Below are 26,105 nucleotides of genomic sequence, written 5' to 3'. Positions count from 1 at the left end.
TCTTTTTTTCCAAACCAAATGCAGCTATCTATTAGGTCCTCACCATCCCTTGTTTAAATGACTGTAGTAGCCTCTTAACTGGCCTTTCATCCAGCAGTCTCTCCCAATTCCAGTTCAGGGTCATCAGTCAGATTTATTTTCCTGAAAATAATATTGGCATTTTTAGCTCAGGATATGATGAACTTATCTTCCTGCTGAAAACAACTATAAAAGCTGGTATATGAAAACACTGTGTGAAGGAACAGGTAAGTACCCAGTTCAGTTCAGACAAGATTGGAAAGGAAAAGTTATAATCCTTGAGAGAAGAGAAGCACTGGAAGGGAGTGCCACATTCATCATGACTTTTTCCCTGAAGGGATTTTCCAATTCAAAAAATAGGGGAAATATCCCTGATGATGAATGATGTTGAGCATCTTTTCATGTGTCTGTTAGCCAATCTCTATGTCTTTTTGGAAAAATGTCTGTTCGTGTCTTCTGCCCATTTTTTAATTGGATTATTTTTTTAAATTTTTTTTAACATTTATTTATTTTTGAGACAGAGAGAGACAGAGCATGAATGGGGGAGGGTCAGAGAGAGGGAGACACAGAATCTGAAACAGGCTCCAGGCTCTGAGCTGTCAGCACAGAGCCCGACGCGGGGCTTGAACTCACAGACCGCGAGATCATGACCTTTGCCCAAGTCGGCCGCCCAACCGACTGAGCCACCCAGGCGCCCCTTAATTGGATTATTTTTGAGTGTTGAATTTTATAAGTTCTTTAGATATCACCTCACACCAGTCAGATGGCTAAAACTAACAACACAAGAAATAAGAGCTGTTGGCAAGGATGTGGAGAAACAGCACTGTTGGTGGGAATGCAAACTGGTGCAGCCACTCTGGAAAAGAGTATGAAGTTCCTCAAAAAGTTAAAAATAGAACTACCCTATGATCCAGCAATTGTACTACTAGTTATTTACTGAAAGAATACAAAAATTCTAATTCAAAGGGATGTTTACATCAGCATTATCAACAATAGCCAAATGATGGAAAGAGACCAAATATCCATCAACGGATGAATGGATAAAGAAGATGTGGTATACATATGTATACAATGGACTATTACTCAGCCATAACAAAGAATGAAATCTTGCCATTTGCAACAATGTTGATGGAGCTAGAGGATAAGCAAAATAAGTCAGTCAGAGAAGGACAAACACCATATGATTTCACTCATATGTGTAATTTAAGTAACAAAACAAACAAGCAAAGGGAAAAAAGAAAAGAGAGCCAAACCAAGAAACAAACTCTTAACTATAGAGAACAAACTGATGGTTACCAGAAGGGGAGGGAAGTGGGGGGATGAGTTAAATAAGGGATGAGGATTAAGGAGGGCACTTATGATGAGCACTGGCTATTGTATGGAAGTGTTGAATCACTAAATTATACACCTGAAACTAATATTACACTGTATGTTAAGTAACTGGAATTTAAATAAAATAAATAAATAAATAAGCCCCAAGCAGAAAGGCAGGAATCTTACTGAGCGGAGGAGAAACAGGTTGGAATTTGGGGATGCCAAAGTAGCTAGCATTTGGGAGGAAACATTATAGAGATCCGGGATTTAAAGTAGATTTAACTGAAAAACTGTCCAAATACCCTACCTCACTGGCTAACTCCTTAGTTACACATGCCCTGGGTGAGACCCTAAAAACCCAAGAGAAAACAGCATCTAAGAGAACAAAGAACTAAGTGAAAGTGTAATTAAATAGCTATGTGATGCTGCAAATATTAAAATTTGATTTTAAACCCAGGTAAAATGAAGGGAGGCAGAGATATCAGTAGATACCCTGTGCTTTCAGTCAACACAAAAGTATTACATCTGGGAATAAGGGCAAACATGAAATAGAAAATCCTTAATTATGACTAAAGCTGTTTCTCAAAAGAATCAAAATTATCCTCCTATATTTATATACCTGCTAGAAGAAAACTTAGACTTCTGTGAAAGAAGATGACAGCATTTACAGTCTCTCTAATTTTTCATCCACAATATCTGGCTAAAAAAAAAAAAGAACCAGATAACTAAAAGCCAGAATTTAAAAGAACAACAAAAATAGGCCTAGAGATAAGATGTTAATCAGTGACTTTAATATAAAGATAATTCATGTGTTCAATAAAACTGAGGAGAATATGAAGAATTTCAACAGAGATCTGGAATCTGTTAGAGAACTTCTGGTAAACTGGAACACAAGTCGGTAAACTATATATAAATTTGAAGCACAGAGAGAAAAAGGGATAGAAAACACCAAAAAGAGTGTGAGAGATATATAAAAAATAGTGATAAGTCTAACATGCATGTATTTAATTGGAGTTCTAGAAAGAGGAGATGATGGTTCAGAAACAATATTTGAAGAAACACTGGCTAAAATTGTTTCAAAGTTAATAAAAATCCATTAAACCACAGAATCAAGACACTATGAATCTCACGTAGATTACAAATATAAGGAAAACCACACCTGGGTACATCACAGTTATATTGCTAATAACCAAAACAAAGAGAAAAATCTTAAAAGCACTCAGAGGGAAAAAATCCCACACATTACCTTCAAAGAAGCAACAATAAAGCTATAAGCTTACTTTTCAAAAGGAATTACAAAAATCAGGACATAATGGAATGATATTAAAATGCTAAAAGTTTTTTTAAAATGCTATCCTACTATCTCACCTGGGACTCTATACACAATAAAAATATTATTCAAAAAAAGAAGGCAAAAATTAAGGCCTTTTCAGACAAACAAAAGCTGAGAGAATTTATTACCAATAGATCTTCACCATAACAAATACTAAAGACTTATTCAGCCTGAAGAAAATGATTCCACATGGAACCACAAGCTTGCATAAAGGAATGAAGAGAACCAGAAAGGGTATGTAATTAATCTAAGTAAAATAGACTGGTTTATAAAAGACAAATATAAAATAATAACAATAATACTATCTTATATGGATTTGATTATAAATAGAAGTAAAATATATGACAATAGCACAATAGATCAGAGAGATAGATAAAGTTAAACTGTTGTAAAATCCTCTAATTGGGGGAAATTGTAAACGTGCCACTTAAAGGTAAACTATAATAAGTCTAGGATGAATGTTGTATTCTATTGTTGCTCAAAAAACTACCCCAAAATGTATTGGTTTAAAATAATAACATCATTTATTTTGCTTGTAAATCTATAATTTAGGCAGGGGTCAGTGGGGTCATCTTGTCTCTACTCAGAATCAGCTATGGTAGCTCAAAGGCTGAATACTGGAACCATCTGAAGACTTACTAACTTATCTGTCTGGTAGTTGGCACTAGCCATTGGCTGGAATCTCCTTGGGGCTATGCCCAGAATACCTCCGTGTAGTCATTCCATATGGCTGCCTAACATAGCATGGTGGCTGGATTCCAAGGTTGGGTGCTTAGAGAATAGAGCCAAGCAGAAGCTATATCACCTTTCCTAACCTATCATCAGAAGTCATGCAGTGTCACTTCCACTACATTCTATTGGTTTAGAAGCAAGTCACTATGGACAACCCACATTCAGAGGGAGGGAAAGTCGAACTCTTCCTGTTGTTGGGAGGAATATCAAAGAGTAAGTTTTTTGTTTTTTGTTTTTTTTTTTTTAATTTTTTTTTCAACGTTTTTATTTATTTTTGGGACAGAGAGAGACAGAGCATGAACGGGGGAGGGGCAGAGAGAGAGGGAGACACAGAATCGGAAACAGGCTCCAGGCTCTGAGCCATCAGCCCAGAGCCTGACGCGGGGCTCGAACTCGCGGACCACGAGATCGTGACCTGGCCGAAGTTGGACGCTTAACCGACTGCGCCACCCAGGCGCCCCAAAGAGTAAGTTTTAAAAGCACAAGTGTAGGGGCGCCTGGGTGGCGCAGTCGGTTAAGCGTCTGACTTCAGCCAGGTCACGATCTCACGCTCCGCGAGTTCGAGCCCTGCATCAGGCTCTGGGCTGATGGCTCAGAGCCTGGAGCCTGCTTCCGATTCTGTGTTTCCCTCTCTCTCTGCCCCTCCCCCGTTCGTGCTCTGTCTCTCTCTGTCCCAAAAATAAATAAACGTTGAAAAAAAAAAATTTAAAAGCACAAGTGTAAGTTTCAACAACTTTCAAGTTGTATATTCTACATACAAGTGTTTAGCCAGGTGTATTTATTGAAAATATCTTTTTCCAATTAGTAGCTTATGTCTCATTCTCTCCTTTCATAAAGAGAAGTTCTTACTTATAATATAGTACACTTTATCGTTTTCCCTTAAACTTAATGGTTTTTGTGTGTCCTAATTAGGAACCTGACCCCAAGGTCATGATGATATATTCTTACTTTTCATGTCTTGATCAACAATAATTTAGAATTAATTTTTTTTTTAATTTTTTTTTCCTTTTTTTCCTACGTTTTTATTTATTTTTGGGACAGAGAGAGACAGAGCATGAACGGGGGAGGGGCAGAGAGAGAGGGAGACACAGAATCGGAAACAGGCTCCAGGCTCCGAGCCATCAGCCCAGAGCCTGACGCGGGGCTCGAACTCACGGACCGCGAGATCGTGACCTGGCTGAAGTCGGACGCTTAACCGACTGCGCCACCCAGGCGCCCCTAGAATTAATTTTTATGTATAGTGTGAAGTTGGGATCAAGTTTTCTTTTATTTATTTATTTATTTTTTTTGATATCCTATTGACTAGGAACAATTTATTATAATGAAGATGTCCCACTGTAGAGTTACCTGTGTCTTAAATCAATGGCATATACAATGAGTGTGTTTCAGGACTTTCTGTTCTATTGCATTTGTCAATTAGTCTATCCTAGTGAACACTATGCTATTTTTTTTAAGTTTATTTTGAGAGAGACAGAGACGGCATGAGCAGGAGAGGGGCAAAGAGGGAGAGAGAGAGAAGGAGAATCCCAAGCTGATTCTACACTGCCAGCACAGAGCCCGATGTGGGGCTCAAACTCACAAACTCTGAGATCATGACCTGAGCCTAAACCAAGAGCCATTCGCTCAACTGACTGAGCGACCCAGGTGCCCCAACACTACACTATTTTAATTACTATGACTCTAATAAATCTTGATAGTCCAGTAAGCTAGCCTCTCACCTTGTTCTTTGGGTGTGTATCAGATCCTTGGATTTCCATAGAAATTTTAGAATTAGCTTGTCGAGTTTCACATAGGTTAAGATTTTGATTGCACTATAGCTATAGATCAATAAAAAGAGAACTGACATCTATATAATATTGAGTCTTCCAATCCATGAACATAACATTCCTCCATTTATTTAGGTCTTCTTTAATCTCTCTCAGTACTCTTTCATAGTTTTTGATATTGAAGACCTGTGGGTCTTCATTAGATTCAGTCATAAGATTTTTATATTTGTAATACTATTAATAGTCTCTTAAATTCACTTTGTAATTATTCATACCTGGTTTGTAAAAATATCATTGTGCTTCTATTTGTATTTGCATAACAACTTGCATCCAGCAATCTCTAAATTCTTTTGAATACACTATGGATAGATGTGTCATCTGCAAATGGAAAGAATTTTATTTCCTCCTTTCTGGTCTCTGTTTTCTGCTTGCCTTAATGTACTGACTAGCACTTCTATACAATGTTGAATAGAAATAGTGATAAAGGACATTCTGTATTTGAGAGAACTGGGATTGATGAGGAGACTTCTTTTTTTTTTCAATATATGAAATTTATTGTCAAATTGGTTTCCATACAACACCCAGTGCTCATCCCAAAAGGTGCCCTCTGATGAGACTTCTATTTAGAACTCTGAACTTGTTCATGTGTATTTTTAAGTGTATTACCCACTTAAAAATATAAATCATTTAACAACTTAAAGGCCATAATTTTCACTTATGAAGCATGTTTAGTAGTTATATTTTTCTTTAGTATAGAAGGAAATGCTGCATAATTAGGAATTAAAGATTCTGTGGAACACTTAATGAGCATAAGCATAGATATGCCATTCCAGCACCAATTTAAAAAAAACTTGTGTTGACAAAAGAAAATCGAGTCTTCATTTCAGTGAGCTAAAAATGAACTGAGACAATTAAAGTTACATTTTCTGTAAGCCTGTCTTGCTCCAAAGACCATTACTTAGGTTTAGGAAGTGTGGGTGTCCAGCAAGTGGCATCTGTTGCCTATTATCAGGAGCAGAAATCTGAGAGCTTCTGCCATTGCATCTTGGTATCAGTTTAGTTGCCAAGGAAAACACAATCCAGTCAACTACTTGATGGAACAATTCTTCACTCATATGAAGACCAAGTAGTATCAGTTTTAGTAGTGAATGTCAGTTTTCCATGCAAGAGGTGCCTCCCAGAAGCCGATCTAGGGCAATTGGCCTGTAAAAAACCCATCTTGTTGTTTAGCAACCCCTCGCCAAAGGGTATATCCTCTTTCCAAAGTGGAGTTGGCCAGGTGTCATATTACATACACAGGCACTATAACACACACAATGCTTAAGCAGAAAAAAGTGCACATTGAGTTTGAAGTGGAAAGATATTCAGACAATTCCAGCACAAGCTATAGAGACTATGTCTCTTGGTAAGAAGTGTTCCGGGCCCAAGACCCAGTCTTGTGTGACCCAGTGGGGAATCAAAAGACTGTATCTTCAGACTGCCTTTCTCAATAGATTGGCTCTTTCATAGGAAACAAAGTAAAATTACGAGAGTCACAATATTAAATGAGTTAGAAAATATATACTTAATTACCCGGAGAGTTTTTATCCATAGCAAAGCTTCATAATGAAGCATAAGGATACAAGATTTATAATCCATGTTTTATTATCTATGAGCAATTGAGCAATTTTTAAATTTCTCTGAACTTTACTTTTCTTGTATGTAGTAAAATGGAGCTAATACCACCAGCTTCCAAGTTGTAACATATTAACTGAGATAACATATGTAAAATCCCTACCACCTCCCAAGACAGTCATTAAATGCTCACCTGCAGGGTCAAACTTACAAGAAAATCTGGGTAGTATAAGTGCCTTTATTTATAATAAGAAAACTAGCAAATAAAGTATTACTGGCAATTTTATTTAATACTTTACATATCTGAATAACTGATTAAAAATCAAATGTTTATCAGTTTTTAAAGAGTTGCACAAAAGGAAAATAATGGGGAAAGTAATAGCCTGTTTGCCAAATTCAATTGGATGTGGGCTCAGTTTCATTAAACCTAAAAAAAATTCTAAGTCTTTAGATGCTGAGACTCCAAAAAGTAGCAGTTGGAATTAATACTGGTTTTGGATTCACGATTCACAGAAATCATTATATTTCTTTCTTGATGCTGTAGATGTTTAACAACATGTTGACAGAAGCCTAACTTCTTGCATGGATTACACATCAAAACACCAATTTGCGCAAATAAATTGGAAATTGACAACAAATACATTCAGATATTATGGAACTGTATAACAAATACAAAGTTATTAACTTTCCAGAGGGATTTAAAAAAGTATTAATAAAGAGTGGTCTTTTTCATCATCCTCAAAAATTCTTCCTCACTTATTTCTCCATCCCTATCACGATCAGCTTCATCAAGCATTTCCTATAAAACAAAATGTAAATACGGTATGTGAAATCATTAAAAATGAATGATATAATATTCAAATATATATACAAATTTTATTTTGAATGTATTTGAGTCCATCTAAGGAATATAATTGTAAATTATAATATATATAAATTACAATTGTATATAATATATATAAATTACAATTGTATATAATATATATAAATTACAATTGTATATATACATGTAAGTTATAAAAATTATAAAAATAAGTAAAATTTACCTGAAGTTCATCATCTGTTAAATTTTCCCCTAGTTCCTTAGCAACCCTCTTGATATTGTTTAGTGTTATGCTTCCAGTATCATCATCATCAAATAATTTGAAAGCCTTCAATATTTCTTCTTTCTCACTCTTTAAAAACAGAAACAACTAACTGTCATTAATCTTTCATTTATTTATTCTATCAAATTGGACTTATGGGTGTTTGAGGTCTAGAGCAGCAATCTGCCAAGTAGCTGCGTTCATTTATTGTTCTAACTTTTTATTCCAAGGCACTCACATCTGCTCTCAGGGTATTTAAATTCAGAATTTGTTAAAGTGGAAGAGGCAAGGGTGATAAAGATAATGGATCTCTATTAACTCCAGTAATTGATACCAACTACCAAAAAATGTAAGCTCTAACAGGGAGGTTGTCTCATCCAATGCTCTCTAGAACAGTGCCTTGCAAAAATAGGCGCTCAAGAGGTGTTTGCTGAACTCAAGGCTTCAACATGCTGACCCCATTTTCTTTATCCAGCCATTTATCTTTATTATTTCCTAACAACCTTCTCCACACTGGACAGTCTTTATTACTACCCTGAAAACATCTTTAATCTCGCTATTCCTGTCTATCTAAATCCCACCCATTTTTAAAGACCTAGTTCCAATTCATTGATTGCTCCAGCCAAAAAAAAAGAAAAAAAGTAGAAGGCTATTGCTTGTATGTCTTTGAAAAACAAAATCACTACTATACCATTTTTACACTCATTATGGCAAAAAAATCTTCAAAACTAATGGTGCCATTTCCTTCTTTGTCGATTTCAGCTATCATTTTTTTAATTTCTTCTTTCTTTGGCTCAAATCCTAAGGCTTGCATTGCAATCTGAAATAGAAAACAAATAAATAATATGCCACGGTCTCATTCCTAGCTTTTAAATTACCTAATAATTACTAGATTTTCTCTTTTTTACTATGGACTAGGCATAAACCTAGAAAGTCAGGTCAGCAGGCCTAGGTTCCAATTCCACTATGCCATAGGATATGTTACTGTTACACCCAGAGTTTTTGTTGTATTCATTCATAAAACAAGAATAAATGCCTAACAAGATATAATTTTGTTAGTATGGGGCAGGTGCATACACTGAAGGTGTAGGTGTCCACAATGAAAAGACTTTATATCAAGCTTTTAGAAGGCTGCTGTTAAAGACTGAAAGATTTGTTTTTAAAATGTTTTATAATTAGAAGTAATTTCAAAACCTTCAATTCTTTCACATCTATGGTTCCAGACCCATCAACATCAAATAAATCAAAGGCCTCTTTAATTTCTTGCTTTTGGGTTTCATTCAATTCAACTTTTGCTGCTCTTTTCTTCCATTGGTCTGAACTTGTGGATGCCTGTAATAAACACACATGTGCGTGAAAAACTACGTAACAGGAAAAGTTACCAGAACCAGAAAAATTGATAAATACATAAGCATGTTCAAGAACCCTATTCCCTAGTACATAATGACCATCAACAATTTCCACCTTTTCCTTTTGCTAACATTTATGCTATTAGTTATTAATATCTTGGTGGAAAGCTTGGTTCTTTTTACCACTTGTTTTTCCTTCAACCTAGTAGAACATTAGATGTTATGTCAGAATGGACTGGCCTTACTTGGTATATTTGAAAAAAAGTGTTTAAGGCATACCTTTTACCTAGGCCTATATATCTCATAATAAGATTTATTTTGTGGGATATGCTTGACTGAAACATAATATCCTTTCCCACCTTTTAGCGTACTTTCCTATATTGCAGAGGCTAAGAAATGAAAAAACTACATCTTCCAGGTGAAAAACTACTCCAGCGATCTGGATAAGAATAAATGTTAGGTCAATTATCAATATCCAGGTAAAGTGGAGGTCATCTGCGTGCTGTATGCCATTTTCTGCTGGCAAGCAAGGTCACAGAGTTACTCCTGGGTTGTTTTGCAGCCTTATTTCAATATCTTGTCTCCCCATCTTTGGGTTAGGAAGCCGTGGCGGCAGAGACGGCAACTGGACTCCATGTTCCTGCGCAACTAGTCTCCAGTTTCGCGTGGTTTCGTTGTGGTAGCCGCAGATTCTTGATCCCTGGACCGCAAATCCACTGGTGTGGTCTTCAACTCCACAGTTTAGCCTTCACAACCTTCACCTTCCCAACAGTAGCAGAATTCGTAGCTATCCCGGCCAGTCACTTTTTCGGAGGTCAGGACCTCTTTCCTAGAGACCTAGACCCTCCAACAGATTTTAAGTTTCTTATTCTCTGTATTCAATTCCTCTCTGGCCGAACAGTGGTTTCATTTCCATCATAGAACCTACAGCGGAGTGCTGGTATTAGCAGTTGGCGGGGATAAACTGGAGACCCGCTCTTGCGTCCTTAAGAGCCACGGGCAATGTGCTTCTATTTGACCACGAGAGGAGGAGTTACTAAACGACACTCGAGGATCAGGAGGCGAGTAATATATTTCACATACCAAAAACAATTCCTTCTCTGCTCCGGGGAGAGATTTCAGCACCAGCCCTGGCCCAACAAGCGGTTACAGCTTCACACTCACCATGTCACCAACCGGTGCCCTCAGCCGGGACCTCCCTATCTCAGCCGCCCGCAGCGCAGCCCAACGGCTGTCTTCACAGTTCAGAAACCGTTGCTAAGGCCGCTCTCGCCTGCCTCACAAGTAGCCCCGCCCACCGAGGCCTACTGATTGACAGTAGTTACACCCAATAGTCAGAAAAGAAGGCCCTTGAGGCCAGCCCCCTCTCCCTACTCTCTACCAATAGAGTAATGCTCTGCCTTTCCCAGGCAACCCTTAAGCAGAACTTTTCCTCTGGTTTCTTAGCGACCAGCCCCGCCCAGCCGGCCCTCTCGCCCCGCTTCGCGCATGCGCAAAATGCCGGCGGGGAAGGGGGCGTCTTCGTCCCGGCGCTCTGGTGTCCATGGGCCGGCCAGGACCGCGACTGGCGGTGGGAAGCTGGGAACTGGAGCCTCGGGTGAAGATGGAGAAAAGAGCGAGGTTAGTAACGAGGTGCTTCCACTGACTGCTAAGTCTTCAGTGCAGCCTTATTTGCTTTTTTGACCTCTTCGTGCCCGGGGTTCTGATTGAGAACCTAGGGCCTGGCGGGCCGGGTAAATTTGGTCCAGTTTTGGTTTACCATCCGACTGGGATTACCAGAGGTGGAGGGGACTGCCCTTTCCATGGGCCCCTAGATATTTCTCAACTTCCACAGTGCCCGGGGATTGGCCTTTAACATTTCCCTCTGGTTCGGAGAGATTCTGGCGCGGTAGGGGTATGACTGGAAAGAAGTGGGGATGGCGACTGGAAGGAAGCCGGATAAGGTGTTCTGATATACCAAGCCTCACTGCATAGGAAAGGGTTTTTACCTGTGTTGTAGTATTTATTCGCCGAGCAGGACTTTGGCCCCACCCATATTACTGTCAGACAGACACCGCCCCCCATCCCCCACCTCATCCCCAGCCATTCCAATGGTTTGAATCCCAAGATTTGACCGGCTTTCCAGCCATATCCAGCATAGATCCATACTCATGAGTCAGTCAGACACAAGTAGTCTGATAATCCAATAGACTCAGGATTTAGAAGCCCATAACTGCTGTAAATCAAAGCAAATTTTTGCCCAGAGAGCCAGACTTGCTGGTTTGCCCAATCATGAATCTGGTTAGGGACCAGCTTAAGGGTGGGAAAGAATGAGGTGGACCTCTGACTTCTGATAGGAATGAAGTGATGATAGCCCTTTAAAACTTCTAACCCTAATAGCTTACACATCAGGATTCTTTTTATGCCTTCTGCAGTACCTTCTGCAGAGTAAGTACTTTATTTAACAAAAATCATACAGGCTTCTCCAGCAGTGAGTGGATTCAGAAGGAACATTAACTTTTGCCTAGATTTTTTTCCCTTTATCCCACTTACTCCTTGAAGTTAGGGCAAGAAAAATGTGCAAAGTACATTCTTGAAGCAGTCTCCCAAATCACTGTTCATACTGTAGTAAATAGAAACATGGCACATTTTCTAAAACCATTATCCTGTCTGGTTCACATTATATCCTAGTCAGACATCCAAGCTTTGTAATCATAGATAAACAGCTCATTAGGATTCTGGAAAATAGGTAAGGTTATTCTAATATGAGAAGTTTTTTTTTTTTTCTGTGTTAAGTTGTCCCAGTGGAAATTAAAATGATGCAAGTTCAAGATATTTTGTGAACTAAGTAAAAATATTCATTCACTTATTATAATACAGCTGACTCTTGAACAACATGGATTTGAACTGTGTGGGCCCACTTACACATAGATATTTTTTTGGAGATTTGCCACAATTTGAAAAGACTCCGGTTGAACCTCATAGCCAAGAGATGTTGAAAAAATTTAAGAAAAAGGTATTATTATAAAAACACAGTATATAATACATATGACATAAAATATGTATTAATCGACTGCTTATGTTATTGGTAAGGCTTCCAAACAACAGTAGGCTATTGGTAGTTAAGTTTCAGGTGAGTTAAGAGTTATATTTGGATTTTCAGTTGTGCACTGATTGGTTGGGGCCCCTAACTCTCAGTGTTTAAGGGTTAACTGTGTATTGATTTTTCAGGCCATTGGTCTCACTGGGAAAGTTCCTTTTGATCACTTTCAAGGACATTTACTGCATCTTTTCTACTAATATTTTCAGGATTTCTGAGACCCAGAAATAAATAGTGACCAAACATATAGAACCAGATTCTAACCTAGATAAAGTTTGATCTCATGGCAATTAAAAGGCTGAAGTAATATATTAACCTGCTTTTATATCACTTTATGATTTAGGTTCTTATATTTGGGAAATTAACTTCTAGTGAAAATGATTTTTTAATTATAGGCTCAGATTACAATTTCTAGGTCTTGGGTAGGAAGTACTTAGTCTTGAAAAATAGCTGTTATTAATGTAATTGTATTATAAAACAATAATAGTAATGATAATTAATCTAAGAAAATATTAAATCCATTGGCACTCTTAAGTAAATCTATAATTATTTAATACTTTCCACATGTACTGTGCCAACTATTGGGTGAGTTTGAAAGGAACTGAATGTAGAGTATAAAGAAGAATAAAAGCAACCCACAGATTAGTCGGGGAGAAAGGCACAGACACAAATACAGAATTTGAAATTCAGGGTGCTTCAGTAGGTGTGTGTAGAAAGTGCTTGAGCACAGGAAAGAGGCACTGTTCCTTCCTGGTGCATTGGAGAAGGTTATATTCAAAATGTGGCATTTGCCTTGAGTCATGAAAGATACACAGCATTTGCCAAAGTGAAGAAAGGGTAGGATATTCAAATCTGAATATAGCATGTGTAAAAATGAAAATAAATGTGTCTTCTCGTGTGGCAAGATCATAGGGTTTATATGGAAGGATGGAAAATGAGTCATATATTACATTGAGGTCCAATTGTGGGACACCTATGTCAAGCTAGGGAGTAAAGATTTTATTTTATAAGATAAACAGATGTTTTTAGGCAATGGAGTGCTTTGATTAGGTTTGTGCTTTTCAAAGATAATTCTGACAACCATGTGAAGGAGGTACCGTTTTGGAATTATGGGATCTCAACTAAGACAGTGCCATATAGGAATCACATCAACTCTAAAGGTGATTGAAACTTAAATTTGTGGTGGGGGAATACTGACAGCACCATCTGTTTAATCTTTTCAGTTTTGTACTTAAAAGTTAAGATTTAGCAAATATGGTGAAAGCCATTTCTTCATTTGCTCACCAGATACTTCTTGAGTGTCTGCAGTATGTCAGACAATATTTTTGTTATGTGGGATACCTCAGTGACTAAAATTATCCTCCTGGGAATTAGATTTCAACAGAGGGAGATAGCTGAGAAATAATAATAGATATGTAAACTGTGTACTATTTTATAAGGTGATAAATGTTATGGAAAAAAAGGAAGTAGAGCAGTTAACAGGAATCCAAGTAGTTAAAGTTCATCCAAACAGTTAAAGGGAATTCTACACTTAGAAAGGAAGAGCTTGTGGTGTTAAATAGGGTGCCCAGGCGTGGGCCTCGTTGAAAAGGGGAAATTTGAGTAAATACTTAGAGGTGGCAAGGCAATAGATTTCCCAGGGAAGAGCATCCCAGAAAGTGGGAGCAACTAGAACAGAAATTATAAGTTAAGGAGCATGCCTTGCATGTTCCAGGAACAGAAAGGAGGCCACAGCCAAGTGCTCAAGGGATAGTGTAATAGGAAACAAAGAGGGGTAAGAAGGAGGGGTGCAGATTATTAGGGCTTAAAGACCTTAATTTTCATTCCTGGTGAAATGGGAAGGCATTGCAGGATTTTGAGCAGAGAAGTGAAAGGATCTGAGTTAATTGTTTAAAAGGAGTCCTGTGTGAGACAAAGGAGCAAAGGCCTTTATGTTCGAAGTTGAAGGTTTTTTAAGTAATGGAATCATATGATTAGACTGCTATATTAGGAATAGATGAGATATGCAAACTATTGATTTTGATGATGACAAAAGCTAATCATATCTGTCAGAAAATAATAGTATTTTTAAAAATTCAACTCCTAAAAAGCATTGCATGTCTTAGTATTCTAAAACAAATTCTGTATACAGGACTAGACATGATAAGAGGAAAAGAAAGCTGCTTCTGATGTCAAAACCCAGTGAAGTAGTATGAATGCTTCTATTACAGCTTTAAAATGTTCAAGAAACATTAAGCTGACAAGTAAAGTTGTTAAGGATCTCAATAATAAAACAGCTGTTTGTGGAAAACACTGGTGCTGATGTATCTCAGAACAAGAATCAGAGTGTGTCAATTCAATGCCAAGAATAGTTACCAGAGGTGTTTTTATCTTTGGAATTATGTATTTCACCATCCGCTTCACTGTCTTTGCCTTTTTATACTCCACTTTTTAGAAGATGAAGGATTTTTATTTTATGCTAATTAACTAATCTCTCTAAAATAATTACTTAGGAGCTTTTCTAACCTTAGGAATGATAAGACTGGCTTTTTTTTTTTTTTTAATTGCTGCTGAAACAGAATAGTCTTCAAATGCTGAAACAGCATTTCTCTTGAATATTTATTTATTTGTTTATTCATATTTTACTGAGTAGAATTGACACACAGTGTTACATTAGTTTCAGGTGTACAACATAGTGATTCCACAGCTCTGTATGTTATGCTATGCTTATCACAAGTGGAGCTACCATCTGTTGCCATACAACACTATTACAATACCATTGACTATATTCTTTATGTTGTACTTTCATCCCTGTGACTTATTCCTTCTATAATTGGGAACCTGTACCTCCCACTCCTCTTCACCCCTTTTTAACCATTCCCTTCCCTCCAGCAACCACCAGTTTGTTCTCTGTATTTATGGATCAGTTTCTGCTTTGTGGGTTTTTTTTTTTTTATTTTACATATAAGTGAAATAATTGAATATTTTTTAGATCAGTTGAAATAATTGAATATTTTTTAGATCAGTTTTATGTAACTTTTTGTCTGTAGATTAGTTTTAGTAATTTCGTGTCTTCTCTGGGAAAACATTTTTCACATAAATACAGAGTTTGAAAGCTTGAGTAAGTTTGAAATAGCCCATGGCTTTTTTCCTTTTGTTCTAAATTCTCTGTAACTTTTCCATTCACATAGTAATATCTTGTGATTTAAACATAGTATAGAGGGGGCACCTGAGTGGCTCAGTTGGTTAAGCAGCCTACTTCAGCTCAGGTCATGATCTCAAGGGTCGGGAGTTCAAGCCCCATATCAGGCCCTCTGCTGTCAGTGCAGAGCCTGCTTCGGATCCTCTGCCCCACTCTCTCTCTGCCCCTCCCCTGCTCATGCTTTTTCTCTCACTCTCAAAAATAAATAAATATTTAAGAAAAAAAAAAGGCGGATTGTTAAAAAAATTTATAGAGAGGAAACCATAACAGAGACTCTGATGCTTAGAGAAGAAAGGGCATAGCCATATTAAGGGTATGAACAGGTTTAGAAGAAGGCAATAAGGGGCGCCTGGGTGGCTCAGTCAGTTGAGCGTCCGACTTCGGCTCAGGTCATGATCTCACGGTTTGTGAGTTCAAGCCCCACATCGGGCTCTGTGCTGACAGCTCAAAGCCTGGTGCCTGCTTCAGATTCTGTGTCCCTCTCTCTCTCTGCCCCTCCCCTGCTCATGCTCTGTCTCTGTCTCTCTCTCTCTCAAAAATAAATAAACGTTAAAAAAAAATTTAGAAGAAGGCAATAAGGTTTGGAAGTGGGAAATGCAATGGAAGATTCTACAGAAGAGAGGGTGAATTGCTATCATGTTGGGTAGAGGGGCAGCCAGAAGGTAGTATTGTATGGTAGTTAATAACATGGGACTTTGGCTTTAGACAAATCTGGGTTTTAGTTCATAACCTATTACTTACTAGCTGTGAGATTTTGTAAGTTACTTAACAATTTTTCATTTTCATAGGCTTTTTGCACCTCATTATATTGTGAGAACTATATTACATAGTGCATGTAAAGTACCTCATACTTAATAAGCTCTCAAAACATGTTAGAAATTAGAAACAAGCAAAAAGCCAGTCATTTTAAGCTTGTCTTTTCAACAAATTATTCTAGAGCAACTGGATATCCAGGAAGGAACAAAATGACCCCTACCTCATACCATTTACAAAAAATCAGTTTAAGATGAATTGCAAACATAAATGTAAAAGCTAAAACAAAAAGAGCAGAGTTGGAGTTTCACACTCCCTTGCTTCAAAACTTGCCACAAAGCTATAATAATCAAAAAAGTGTGGTCCTGGCATAAGGATGGACATATACACCAATGAGATAGGATTGAAAGTCCAAAAATAAACCCAAAAGTCTATTGCCAATTGATTTTTGACAAAGATGCCAAAACCACTCAATGGTGAAAGAATAGTCTTTCAATAAATGGTGCTGGGCAGTGCAAAAGAATGAAGTTGGTCCCCTACTTCACCCTATATAGAAAAATCAGATGTATCAATTAACATAAAGACATAAAACTATAAAATTCTTTGAGGAAAACACTGGGTCAGATCTTTGTGACTTTGGATTTGGCAGTAGACTCTTAAATATGACACCAAGAGCATGAGCAACAAAGAAAAAAATAGACAAATTAGGCTTCATTAAAATGGAAAACTTTTATGCATCAAAGTACCTTATCAAAAAAGTAGAAAATACAACATACAGAGAGAAAATGTCTGTAAGTTGTATTCTGATAAGGTTCTAATTTCCAGAATATATAAAGAACTCTTACAATTCAACAACAAAAAGAGAGCCCAATTTTAAAACGGGCAAAAGATTTGAATAAATATTTCTCCAAAGAAAAAATGTAAATGGCCAACTGGTAAATGAAAAGATGCTCAACATCATTAGAGAAATGCAAGTCAAAATCACAATGAAATATCACTTCATATCCACTAAGATGTCTATTTAAAAACAATAACAAAACAAAAAAAAATGGAAGATTTGTATTGGTAAGCATACTGGGTTGAATGGTGTTCCTTCAAAATTTATGTCTACCCAGAATCTCAGAATGTGATTTTATTTAGAAATGGGGTCTTTATAGAACTTGTTAGTTAAGATGAGGTCATAGTAGATTAGGGTGGACCCTAAATACAATGACGTGTGTCTTTTTAAGAAAGCCATGTGGGGGCACCTGGGTGGCGCAATCGGTTGAGCGTCTGACTTCAGCCAGGTCACGATCTCGCGGTCCGTGAGTTCGAGCCCCGCGTCAGGCTCTGGGCTGATGGCTCAGAGCCTGGAGCCTGTTTCCGACTCTGTGTCTCCCTCTCTCTCTGCCCCTCCCCCGTTCATACTCTGTCTCTCTCTGTCCCAAAAATAAATAAACGTTGGGGAAAAAAAAAAAAAAAAGAAAGCCATGTGAAAGAGAAGCAGATATTCAAGTTTTGTTACCAAAAGCCACGGACCTCCAGGAGGCAACTCGAAGCTGGAAGAGAGCCTTCAGAAGGATCATGGCCCTGCAGACACCTTGATTTCTTCTGGACTCCAGAACCATGAGAGAATAAAAATGTATTGTTTTAAGCCACCCTGTTTTTGGTAATTTAGTGTAGGTGCCCTAGGAAATCAATACAGCAGGGATGTGGAGAAATTTCTTGCTGGTGAGAAAGTAAAATGGTTTAGCTGCTATAGAAGACAGTTTGGTGGTTCCTCAGAAGGTTAAACATAAAATTACCATGTGACCACTCCTAGGTGTATACCCAAATTAAAAGAAAACAGATACTCAAACACTTGTACACAAATGTTGATAACAGCACAAATTCACAATAGTCAAAAGGTAGAAACAATTCAAATATTTATCATCAGATAAATAAACAAGATGATATATACATGCAATAGAATATTACTCAGCCCTAAAGGGAATGAAGTACTGATACATAATACAGTGTGGATAAACCTCAAAAACATTATGCTCAGTGAAAGAGTATTGTGTGATTCTGTTTACATGAAATATCCAGAATAGGTAAATCCATAGAGATATAAAGCAGATTGGTTGCTAGAGGCTGGAGGAGAGAATAGGAAGAGAATGTTTAATGGCTTTAAGGGTTTTCTTTTGGGGTGAGGGAAATGTTTTAGAACTAGATAAAGGTAGTGATTGTACAACACTGTGAGTGTACTAAGTGCCACTGAATTGTACATTTTAAAATGGTTTATGTTATGTGTTCACCTCATTTAAAAAAAAAAGATTAAAACCATAACATTTTTAGAAGAAGTATAGAAGAATATCTTTTGTAGTCAAGGGTAGGCAAAACTTTTAAAAATAGAACCCAGTAAATGATAATCTTTTATAAAAAGATAAGTGAACTAGGGAAGTAGATTTTCAGGCAATACTAAGGGCCACTTGAGGTTTGAAATGACACCAGTATGGTTGTGTGTGTTTTTCTGTTTATTTCAGCTGTACCAGGGTAAGCATGGAGTAGACAGAGAGTTGGATTTCATCAGGCTTTGTGACTTTGCAAGGTGAGTAGGATGAACCTAAAGAGGGATAAGGATTTTGAGGGTATATGTGCAACGGAGTGATTGTAATTGACAAATAGGAATTTAGAATTTAAACTGAGTAAGTCGAGAATTGATAATATGGGGGTGAGGGGTAAAGGACAGCAAAAACATGCTAAGATCAGATCATTGTAAGATATCATGGGTCTAATTAACCCTAAGAAGTAGATTGTGCTATTTTCCTCAGTTTCCAGATGCAAAAGCAGGATAGAGTAGTTAAATCATTTGATGAAGTCTACACAGCTGGTAAGCATTAGAGCCAAGTTCAAGCCCAGACTTCTAGATTGAGAGCGCAGGCTTGCAAACTCTACATCAAACTGTTTATTAATCTTCCTTACTTAAAACACTTCAGTGATTGATTCCCATTATTGGGTCGGGTTTGACATGGCACATGATGCCCTTCATGCTCCAATCTGTTTCTCTTCTAGAGCTTCATCTCCCATTTCTCACTACTTTCTTTATATTCCTGTGAAACTAAACTTGTATCACCCAAATACACTGTTTTTTCACATACATGTGCATTTACTACCACCTCCTTCAATTTGCTCTTTTGGATTGTTCTTGAAGACTCATTTCAGGCATTGCTTCTTCTGGAAACACTACCAGGATTATTACCTGCATGATTGAATGAAGTGTTTCTTACCCACATGCCCATACCTTTATCACAATATCATTATAATACAGTAACATTGCACCGACCATATTTAATGGAAACTATATATATCAGAAAGTCCTCAAAGGCAGGGACTATATCGGATTTTTCTTTTATGAGCAATTATAACCATGAAGTACACTGAATAAAGTTCCAAGTTTTTATTTTATTTGCAGATGATGATTCATGGTGATGGCTTGCAGGGTCATAAATAAAAGAAGGCATGTGGGACTTCAGCAACTTTCATCATTTTCAGGAACAGGAAGAACCTTCCTAGGCCCAGTAAAATCATCTAAATTTATTGTTGATGAAGAGCATCATGAAAGTATATTAATCAGTTCAGTAGTAAGACTTCTTGAAAGTTTGGATTTAACCAGTGCAGTGGGACAACTTCTCAATGAAGCAGTTCAAACACAAAATAACACCTATAAAACTGGAACCAGTACCCTTTTGTTTCTTGTCGGTGCATGGAGCAGTGCCGCTGAAGAATGTCTTCATTTGGGTGTCCCCATTTCATTAATAGTGTCTGTAATGTCAGAAGGCTTGAACTCTTGCATTGAAGAGGTAGTTTCCCTTCAAGTACCTATCCACAATATATTTGACCACATAGACAGCACAAAGACATTTTCTGGACTTGAAACATGTGGTGTCAGTTTGTGTCCTTTTCTACAGATCCCTTCAGATACTGGTTTACAGAAGGTGCATGATCTCAAGGATGTTGCCTCTCCATCATTGACCGTTTACAACCTTTCTGGGATACCTGTTAGATCACCTAAACTCTTTAGACCTCAGGCTGAAGATGAAGCAAATAAAAACACATTACAGAATCCTCAAACTCTGAAAAAGAGTCTGCTCGCCGACAGCCGCTGTAGAAAGTCAATACTAATCCACAGTAGGCATTTTAATAGGACAGATAGTAATCGGTGGATAAACAAACCAGAGGGATTTCTAGAACAACATGGTGCAGCTACTCCCCGTACTTACAGATGTAATGATTTGGTAGAGTTGGAGATGGGTTTGAGTCATGGAGATCACAACAGCATGAAATTAGTAGATGCAGCAGTTCGACTACAATTTCAGAATGCAAGTACGCAACAAGGCAACTGTACAATACCATTTATGTTCGACATTTCAAGAATCTTCACTTGCTGTTTACCGGGTGTACCTGAAACTTTTTCTTGTGTCTGCCCAGGATATATCACTGTTGTATCAATATCTAATACTACTCTGATCAAGGAATTGCAGAATCAGCCTGTCCAGATTATTCTCATTGAGGGTGACCTCACAGAGAATTATCGCCACCTGGGATTTAATAAGGCTGCAAATATTAACACGCTATTAGAAAGCATGAAGGTTCAACAAGACAGCTCAGAAGAACAATGGACAGATTATGTATTACAGGTATTAATCAAGTTCAATGTGAACCTTGTCCTGGTACAAGGAAATGTGTCTGAAGACTTAATTGAAAAGTGCATGCACAGTAAGCGGTTGGTAATTGGCTCAGTGAACAGCAGTGTGATGCAGGCTTTCGCGGAAGCTTCAGGAGCAGTACAGGTGGCCTACATTACACAAGTGAATGAAAACTGTGTGGGCAGTGGGGTCTGTGTAACCTTCTGGAGAAGTATTCCCTCAGATGTCATAGATAGGATCAACATACTGACAATCATGATAAAAACAGAAGGAATTAATTTGGTTACAGTAGTGCTCACTAGCCCACTCCCTGCACAGATGCAAGCCAGAGAAGACAGGTTCTGGACTTGTGCCTATCGTCTGTATTATGCTCTAAGAGAGCAAAAGGTCTTTCTTGGAGGTGGCGCAGTTGAATTTTTGTGTCTTAGCCATCTTCAAATTCTTGCAGAGCAATCACTGAGTAAAAGAAACCACGTCTGTTCAGGATGGCTTCATAATACTTCCTCTTGGCTGGCCTCATCTCTGGCACTATACAGATCAACTGTGCTGAAATGCCTGGCAAATGGATGGCACAAATACCTTTCAGCTCTCATGTATAACACTGCCAATTGCTCATCAGAATTGGGAGCCAGCACAGTCATTCAGCAACATCTACAAAGTGCCACAGACTCTGGCTCTCCTTCATCTTACATCTTGAATGAATACAATAAACTAAATAGTGGAATTTTTAATTCAGGCATTTCAAATAAACTGGAACAGATTCCAAGCGTTTATGACATTGTTGCACCAAAGACTGAGGCGTGGCGCCGAGCTTTGGATTTAGTGCTTTTGGTACTTCAGACAGACAGTGAAATTATTACTGGACTTGGACACACACAGATAAATTCACAGGAAACAGAGGGCTTTTTATTTTTGTAGTGTTATTGGCTAAGTCTTTGGAAAATAATCTTTTATAATGTATCTTGCTAATAATAAATTTCCTAGTAGCCAAGTCATAGTGCCTAAAATGCCAGCTATTACCAAGAAGAAAATTACTGATGTCTGTCAACAACTGCAGGGTCTGAGATTTCACCAGACTTACAGGCTAACAGGTGAGCCTGTTACTATTTCATGGGATGCTACAGGATACATGAGACACCTGGGCCAGAGACAAAGCACTTTTATTATTCACAAGCAAAAGTGGTAGCCAGGGCTTCCTGTTGGTTTGTATCAGTGATGGAAGCCAGCACACACACAGTGATGGAACCCACACACAGTGGGTTGTGTTATAGAAAAGGAACACTGAATATGGGACTTCCACTGCTTTTATAGTCAACAGAAACAATCCTGTTCTTTGTCCAGGGGGAGTTGTTACCTCATGCCTCAAGGTTGTTCAGTGTAAATACAAGCCAGAGACATGGACTGGGTAAAGATAGGTCAGGTCCTTGTATTCATGGCATACCCAGAAATATGCAGTGTCACTCAGAGCCCATAATGGATGGCCTCTTCCAAATACTCACTCCTTAACCTGACGTGCCCTTGGCCAAACTTGAATTTTCATGTAAGAATGCCACTCTCTTGGCTAGTCCAATTAATCTGACAGGTTGTTTAGTCAATACCAAATCTATTTAATTAGTTTCATATAGCAGTTAATTAAGGCTACTGTCAGACTCTGAGCAGCAGGATGAAACTGGTCTGTAGTATTGATCTCAGTGATGCCCCCTAGGGTCTTGAATTTAGTCAATTTTAAATTCCAAGGCAGGGGTGTCTTTTTATTAGCATGAATGTACTGTAAGACCAATGTGTCATACATTATGACCCATGCCAGGAAGCTTTGACTGAGTTGTTAATCTTCAATGTCACTGACAAAATTACAGGAGGTAATAGATGGCCAAAACACATCCCCAATCCCTAATGGAGAGACCTACTGTGGCCCATTTTCCCCACATACAAGCACATCCCAACAGGGCGAGGTCACTGTACTTAAAGATTTGTTGTGAAACCTAATTTGAATAACCATTATGTGATTTGATTAAGTCACATAGGTAGTGTCACTCAGTGGTTGCAGCCTTATTGCTATACACGGTGAAATCCAAGGCTACTCAAACATTAATAGAAGTATAAAATCAGTCAGATTGAAACTAGGTTGTCCTGGTTCCTGTGTTTGTACATTTTCACATCTAGAAGCTGCCATTGATAGCATTATGAACTGCCTCCAATACTGAATAAGAGTCTTATTAAGGAGACAACTTTTGTTTGTTTGGCTCTCAGAGGAATTAAGTGCTATTACTCTGTCTAAATAATCTTGAGAAACTACTTGGCAAACAAAGTTCTGAATTTTGTTCAGGTTTATCAGCCACTTTTACTGGTAGAAGAAGATAATAGCCACAGTCAGAGCTACTGATCATTGACACAGGCTTCTAACTTAACCACAAGAACCATCATCTATCTAGTGTACATTGGGGACATCAGAACATTGAGGCACTCACACTAAATCCCAACCTGCCAAAGGATTAGGGTAGGTTAGGGCGTGGTAGTAGATGGCAGGAAGTTTGTCTCACTTCTCTACATGGCAGTAATACCCTGAATGGGAAAATGTCCTCTGGCACTTTATGACCATTTGTAATATAAGCATGTTATATATTTTCATACAAATTTATTCTAATCTTACTTTGGACTTTAGTCACTTTTTCCCCCTATGGGAACATGGACAAAGAAGTTTAACACTGGCACATTAGGGTCTTTAACAGTTGCCAAGAGATTGTTATCTCCCTGCATCCAAGGAGGCTCTTTTTTTCTTTCTTGGCCCTTGTCTTCAGTGTTGATGTCAACTTCTTTCCTGGGCACTTCCCAGTATCTGGGGAACACCCAAACTGGGGATCTTTCTTTTTGCCCTCCATATAGCACTGTACCTCCTCAGTGTCCTACAGCCCTTGGTACCTTTGACCACCCTATGCCTAATACCAATTTCCCCTAGAATGGGAACTTGGGCACCTGTATCTAACAGAGCCACTTTCTTCCCCCAAGTTTCCCCACCACACTTGGCTTTTTCCTTAAAGCAGCTAAGGTCAGGGTGAAGGAGTTACCAAGAAGTGCAGAGGGAGAGAATGGTTCTGTGCCAGTAAGCAATGCTTTGCATTTAATTTTGGTTTTGATCAGCTGCCCAACTTGTGCTCAACAAACCTACAATTTTGATCTGCTCAAAGTTTTAGTTACTCATTGCTGGCAGCATTTGTTTCCGCTTTGAGGACCCCTTGACTTAGCAGCCACAGCCAAATTTCTTCTTGGCTAGAGCCATGGGGGATGCTGCCTTGTTATATTAATATTGTTTCTTTTCCCACCCTGAGGCGAGGGAACAACAACCAATACATGATTTGACTGGTTTGTTTTAATCTTACTTCACACTGCTTATCCTCCAAACATAATTTAAGAGTGGGGGTACAGTGTGACAGTGGGAACTTATATTCCCCTTCCCCTTTCCAACTACTTAGGTGAAAACATTTACTGTTGGATCTCAGGAAGACTTATCTCTCTCAACCCAGCCCATTGGGTCCCTCATCTTTTCCAGGAAACCATGGCTTTCTCAGCCAAAACTGTCAAGAACTGACAGGGTCTGAGATTTTGCCCTGTTTACAAGCTAACAACTAAAATTCCATGGGATACTGGCAGGAGACATGAGACTTCTGGGTTGGAAACAAATGGTTGTATAGTAGGCAGAGCTTCATGTTGATCCTCTGTCTTTCCAAGTCCCACAGGGGTACCATAAAAGCCCATGATGAATGCCTGCATATACAATGTGTTGTGTTATAGGAGAGGAACACCTAACTTAGGCAATTCACAACTTTTACAGTAAGCAGAAGTAAGCCTGTTCTTTGTCTGGAGTGAGATATTCATCATTGAAGGTGACTCACTGGAAACACATCCCTGAGAAATGACCTGGAAAAAGAGAGCTCAACAAACAAAACAAAAAACAAAACCAAGAGAGCTCAAACTCAGCAAGAAAGTGCAGGGATGCTGAGAGCCCATCGCAGAGCTCTATTGCTACTTAGCCATAAATCGAACATTGTAAGGACCAAATTATGTGTGGAGTTGAACATTAGAAGAGCTCTGGGGAAATAATATAGTAATTAAATTATTAATTACCTACCATGTTCCAGGCACTATTCTAAATTCTTTACATATTGTATTAATTTGGTAGGGTTGGCATAACAAAATAGCACACATTAGGAGGCTTAAACAACAGAAATTTATTATCTCCCAAATCGGGGGACTAGAAGTCTGAGATCAAGGTGTGGGCAGAGTTGGTTTCCTCCGAGGCCTCTCTCCTTCACTTGTAGATGGATGTCTTCTCCCTGTGTCTTCATGTCTTCCCTCTGTATCTGTGTCCTAATTTCCTCTTCTTGTAAGGACACTAATGACCTCCCTAATGACCTCATCTTAATTTAATTACCTCTTTAAAAAGCCTGCCTCCAATACAGTCACATTCTGAAGTATTGGGGACTAGGACTTCAACAAATGAATTGAGGGGGACACAATTCAGCCCATAACACATATTACCTCAATCTTTGAAACATTTTCTCCATTGTATAGAGGAGGAAATGAGCTTAATAATGTTAAGAAACTTGCCCAAAATCTTACAGCTAGTAGGTAGTAGAGCAGGAATTTACACTAAGATTTTATCTGCTCCAAAATGTATTTCTAAGTATTAACTGTGATAGGAAGCTTTTTCTGTAAAGTAACAATAACAAAACAAGAAAAGAGAATGTCTAGTTTATAGGGATAATTTAAATATATTAGAAAATATAATTTGGTTATCCTCTACTTAGGTAAAAGAATATAATTTTTGGTTTAATGGTTGTCTTAAATGTGATCACATGAAAACTTTGCACAGATCATCATTCTAGTTATATATACTGTCTTCAAAGTTAAAATAACATTAAGTGTTGAACTGTTTTTTAAAATAAAGTGTGTTATTTTACTTGTGTAGGTATCGATACTTTTACTCTCCTGTATACCATTAACACTTAGTGGGGTTTTGTTTTGGTTTTTTTTTTTTAATTTTTTTAAGTTTTTTTTAATTTATTTTTGAGATAGAGAGAGATAAAGCATGAGCAGGAGAGGGGCAGAGAGAGAGGGAGACACAATCCAAAGCAGGCTCCAGGCTCTGAGCTGTCAACACAGAGCCCGATGTGGGGCTCAAGCTCACAGACTGTGAGATCGTGACCTGAGCCAAAG

The 26,105-nt window shown here is 38.1% G+C and overlaps 2 protein-coding genes across 2 annotated transcripts; one reads left to right on the top strand and one right to left on the bottom strand.

Annotated features, from left to right (window-relative positions):
- Positions 1-5,806: 5,806 nt before the first annotated feature.
- LOC115512272 (centrin-4) lies at positions 5,807-10,478 on the bottom strand. The gene is made up of 5 exons (XM_030313126.1): positions 10,376-10,478; positions 9,057-9,194; positions 8,554-8,682; positions 7,824-7,952; positions 5,807-7,576 (listed from the first exon to the last, which is right to left on the bottom strand). Exons 1-5 carry the CDS (start codon positions 10,376-10,378, stop codon positions 7,487-7,489), a joined length of 489 nt encoding a protein of 162 aa, XP_030168986.1. The 5' UTR covers positions 10,379-10,478; the 3' UTR covers positions 5,807-7,486.
- Positions 10,479-10,676: 198 nt separating this feature from the next.
- On the top strand, positions 10,677-25,898 carry BBS12 (Bardet-Biedl syndrome 12). Its single transcript, XM_030313118.2, has 3 exons — positions 10,677-10,831; positions 18,729-18,793; positions 19,658-25,898. The coding sequence occupies exon 3, from the start codon at positions 19,668-19,670 to the stop codon at positions 21,807-21,809; it is 2,142 nt and encodes a 713-aa protein (XP_030168978.1). The 5' UTR covers positions 10,677-10,831; positions 18,729-18,793; positions 19,658-19,667; the 3' UTR covers positions 21,810-25,898.
- Positions 25,899-26,105: the final 207 nt, after the last annotated feature.

The sequence above is a fragment of the Lynx canadensis genome, chromosome B1 (genome assembly GCF_007474595.2).
Source record: "Lynx canadensis isolate LIC74 chromosome B1, mLynCan4.pri.v2, whole genome shotgun sequence".
Lineage (NCBI taxonomy): Eukaryota > Metazoa > Chordata > Mammalia > Carnivora > Felidae > Lynx > Lynx canadensis.
Note: the sequence above shows the minus strand (reverse complement) of the source record. Positions and strands in the feature narration are given on the sequence as shown.

What these genes read in the sequence shown, in the direction of transcription:
- LOC115512272 (XM_030313126.1), bottom strand. An exon ending in CCATAATGAGTGTAAAAATG is followed by an intron (nt 7,953 to 8,553) that starts GTATAGTAGTGA and finishes CTGTTTTTAAAG; the next exon opens with AGTGAGAAAGAAGAAATATT. An exon ending in TAACAGATGATGAACTTCAG is followed by an intron (nt 7,577 to 7,823) that starts GTAAATTTTACT and finishes TTTGTTTTATAG; the next exon opens with GAAATGCTTGATGAAGCTGA.
- BBS12 (XM_030313118.2), top strand. Translation starts at nt 19,668, where the DNA reads ATGGTGATGGCTTGCAGGGTCATAAATAAAAGAAGGCATGTGGGACTT.